The sequence below is a fragment of the Argentina silus genome, assembly GCF_951799395.1.
Source record: "Argentina silus genome assembly, chromosome: 4".
Classification (NCBI taxonomy): Eukaryota; Metazoa; Chordata; class Actinopteri; order Argentiniformes; family Argentinidae; genus Argentina; species Argentina silus.
In genome coordinates, this window is record NC_139658.1 from 8200716 (window position 1) to 8203699 (window position 2984).

The 2984-nt window shown below is 40.4% G+C and overlaps 1 protein-coding gene across 1 annotated transcript in view; it reads left to right on the forward strand.

Moving 5' to 3' along the window:
* Positions 1–2650, forward strand: part of bloc1s1 (biogenesis of lysosomal organelles complex-1, subunit 1) — a 3661-nt gene extending 1011 nt beyond the window's left edge. Inside the window, exons 3-4 of the mRNA XM_083667452.1 lie at positions 349–481; positions 1546–2650. Coding sequence (XP_083523578.1) covers positions 349–481; positions 1546–1656 — 244 coding nt within the window. The 3' untranslated portion in view covers positions 1657–2650. The remainder of the gene's footprint in view (positions 1–348; positions 482–1545) is intronic.
* Positions 2651–2984: the final 334 nt, after the last annotated feature.

Sequence of the window (2984 nt, forward strand, 5' to 3'; positions counted from 1 at the left end):
TAATATTATTTAGGCTACCCTTGTGGAGAACATAATAGATGTACTGTTATCTGGTTGACTTTAGCTGAGTGATACTCACAGTGAAGCCTTCAGAGACCCGGGGTGGTCAAGTGGTCTAGCAGTGGTCTGTCGGCATGGGTTTAAATCCGGCCCATACTATCATACCCTCACCTCCCTACTTTCCTGTCTCTCCCCACTATTTCTATCCAATAAACTAAACACAAAATGGAATTTGACCGCTAGTTTAAAAATACCTGATGTTTGTTATCTCACCAACTCACTCACCCTCTCTTTAAAGTCATGGACGTTGTTAACCTCCTCTCACAGTGGCTGTGTGCTTCATCTCAGTGTTTCCCAGGCCTATGTGAACCAACGGAAGCTTGACCACGAGGTGAAGACCCTGCAGGTGCAGGCCAGCCAGTTTGCCAAGCAGACGGCTCAGTGGATCGGTATGGTGGAGGGCTTCAACCAGGCCCTAAAGGTACAGTAGGCTAAACAGCAAAACCCTTATTCACTCTACAGAGCCAAACTGAGCTGAGCCAAGCTGAATTGTATATGTGTATATATACTGTGTGTGTGTGTATATATATATATATATATTTGTATATATATATAGGTTTGTTTAACACTTTTTTGTGTACTACATAATTCCATACGTGTTCCTTCATAGTTTTGATGTCTTCAATATTATTCTACAATGTAGAAAATAATAAACATAAAGTAAAACCACTGAATGAGAAGGTGTGTCCAAACTTTTGACTGGTACTATATATATATATATATATATATATATATATATATATATATATATATATATGGCCTTGAATTAGTCTCTATCATTCTATGGTGAATGAGGGATTGTGAAAAGACTACGTGTGTGTTTTTCAGTTGAGATCACATGGAGTATATTACTTTCCTCTTATATCAAAACGTGATGAACAAAACTTTTTTGTGTTCAACGCTTTAGCCCTCCAGCAGATCAACGGGTTGGATATCAGTGACTCATAGAGATACTATTTTACCAAGACTCGTCCCAGCTGTAAACCAATCTCTAAAGGTGTCTTTGTTGTCATTGTCTTCACTAGAGGTGACAATGGTACAGATGGAAATCCAACTCCTTGTTGTCGAATATCAAACAGCATATCCATGCAATTTATGTTTTTGTCAAGTAAACTGAGAGGAGCAAGTACATTTGCTCCCCTGAGGGACATTGGGATGACGAGGATGAACAGAGGGAGAGTCGTGTTGGATTGTCTCATTACCATCAAAAGACCTCTGAGTCATCTCAGTCAAAGCTGGTCTTTGCTTAGTCACTTTACTGAATAGGAGTCATAGAGAGGATGACTTGCAGGTCTGGCCATATGGTGACAAGAAATAGCCTGCCAGGTGCTCAATCATAAAGTTGACTGCTGTATATCGCCCTCTTGTGGTAGAAAATAGGAATATCCAAAGAGGTAAAATTCCTGGCATGCTTATTCGTGGGCTTTTGTTTGCTGAGGTGCTGAGTTGTAACCACTCCTGTCGGATCTTTTGTTTGTTGAACAGGAAATTGGAGATGTGGAGAACTGGGCGCGGAGCATAGAAATGGACATGAGGACCATCGCCACAGCTCTGGAGTACGTACACAAGGGTCAGCTGCAGACAGCTTCCTCATAGCCCAACACTAATGGACTGCTAGGGCTGGCAGCTGTGTACATAGTTGAGACTCTTGCTTTGGAAGAATGATGCGCTAACTAACCGTGGGTACCAGAGTTCTGGTCGAACAAACCATCACAGAGGATTCTCCTTGAGAAGACTTCAGAGACTACCAAGGATACAAGAGTCTACTGCCCCTTTCCTAGTGGGCTTAACCAGTGTTGAGCAGCTTGTTGTTAGGAATGTCTATTGGAAAACAAATCTTATTTCCGAAATATTACCTAAATTGCTAATCTGCAATGTTGCTTTATTTAAAACTCAGACATTCTTTAGCATGTGGATAGCCTATTCTGTACCAAAACTACTGTCAGTGTCAACTGCAGAGTGGAAATGTATTAAAAATCCTCAAACCTTTATATAGAAGTATAAAGCCCCCACTTTTCCCATAGATTAGTTTTTCATTCACAATTAGAGAATAATCCAGTGGGATCTGAATGAAGCATGTTAACCATGAGAGAGAATCATTGGTGCACCAGTATTAGAAAGGTTAGTTAGTGAAATAGCCACATGTGAGATGCAAGCATTGATAATGTGGATGCAAGCCCAGGTGGTGCTTCGATTTGGTCCATGTGAATTTAGTGACAGACCACTTCATAATCTATCTCTTCCATGCACGACTTAGAAAGTTTGATTAACGAGAGCCGCTTCGAGCAGATCCCTTGTAACTGAACAAAAGAGGCTTTGGATGTGAAACTGTAGCGTGAAGAAATAGGATTGATTTGCTTTTAATTGGTTTAAGGGCTGACTGTCCTGTCTGAATGGAGTTACTAGTACGCTTCTTCAGCAACAGTCATCTCAATAATCGCTGATTGCTTGAATTCCTTTGATGATCATGTCTTTGTTAATCCGTTTGTTAACCATATCTTGTGTAGGAGAAACAAATGTTCATCTTTAAACTCTGTATGGTGTTTTAATGTAATGTTGCTTTGCTTCATTGATTAAAATATCAAGTAATGATGGATTAAGTCTTGACATTTGTGTTTTTCTCTTGGCTGTGGGGATGGGGAATACAGTTAAAGATACACTTCTGTCGTAGATTGAAGACCCATCTCTTCAGGCTACATCTTAAATGTCCCCCCTGAAGACCTCTTCATCCCCACTACCCCCCTGTGCAAGTTTCTCTCCTGTATAAAAAAAAAAATTCTTCCTTCTAGCATTGTGACTGCCAATAGCCCCTGGTCCGAGCATAGATTACTTTTTCTTATGATGACTGATGGATAGATGATTCACTTACTTAGACAAATGTATTGTTGCAAGCCGCTTTGGTTAAAGGCGTCTGCTAAATGCCG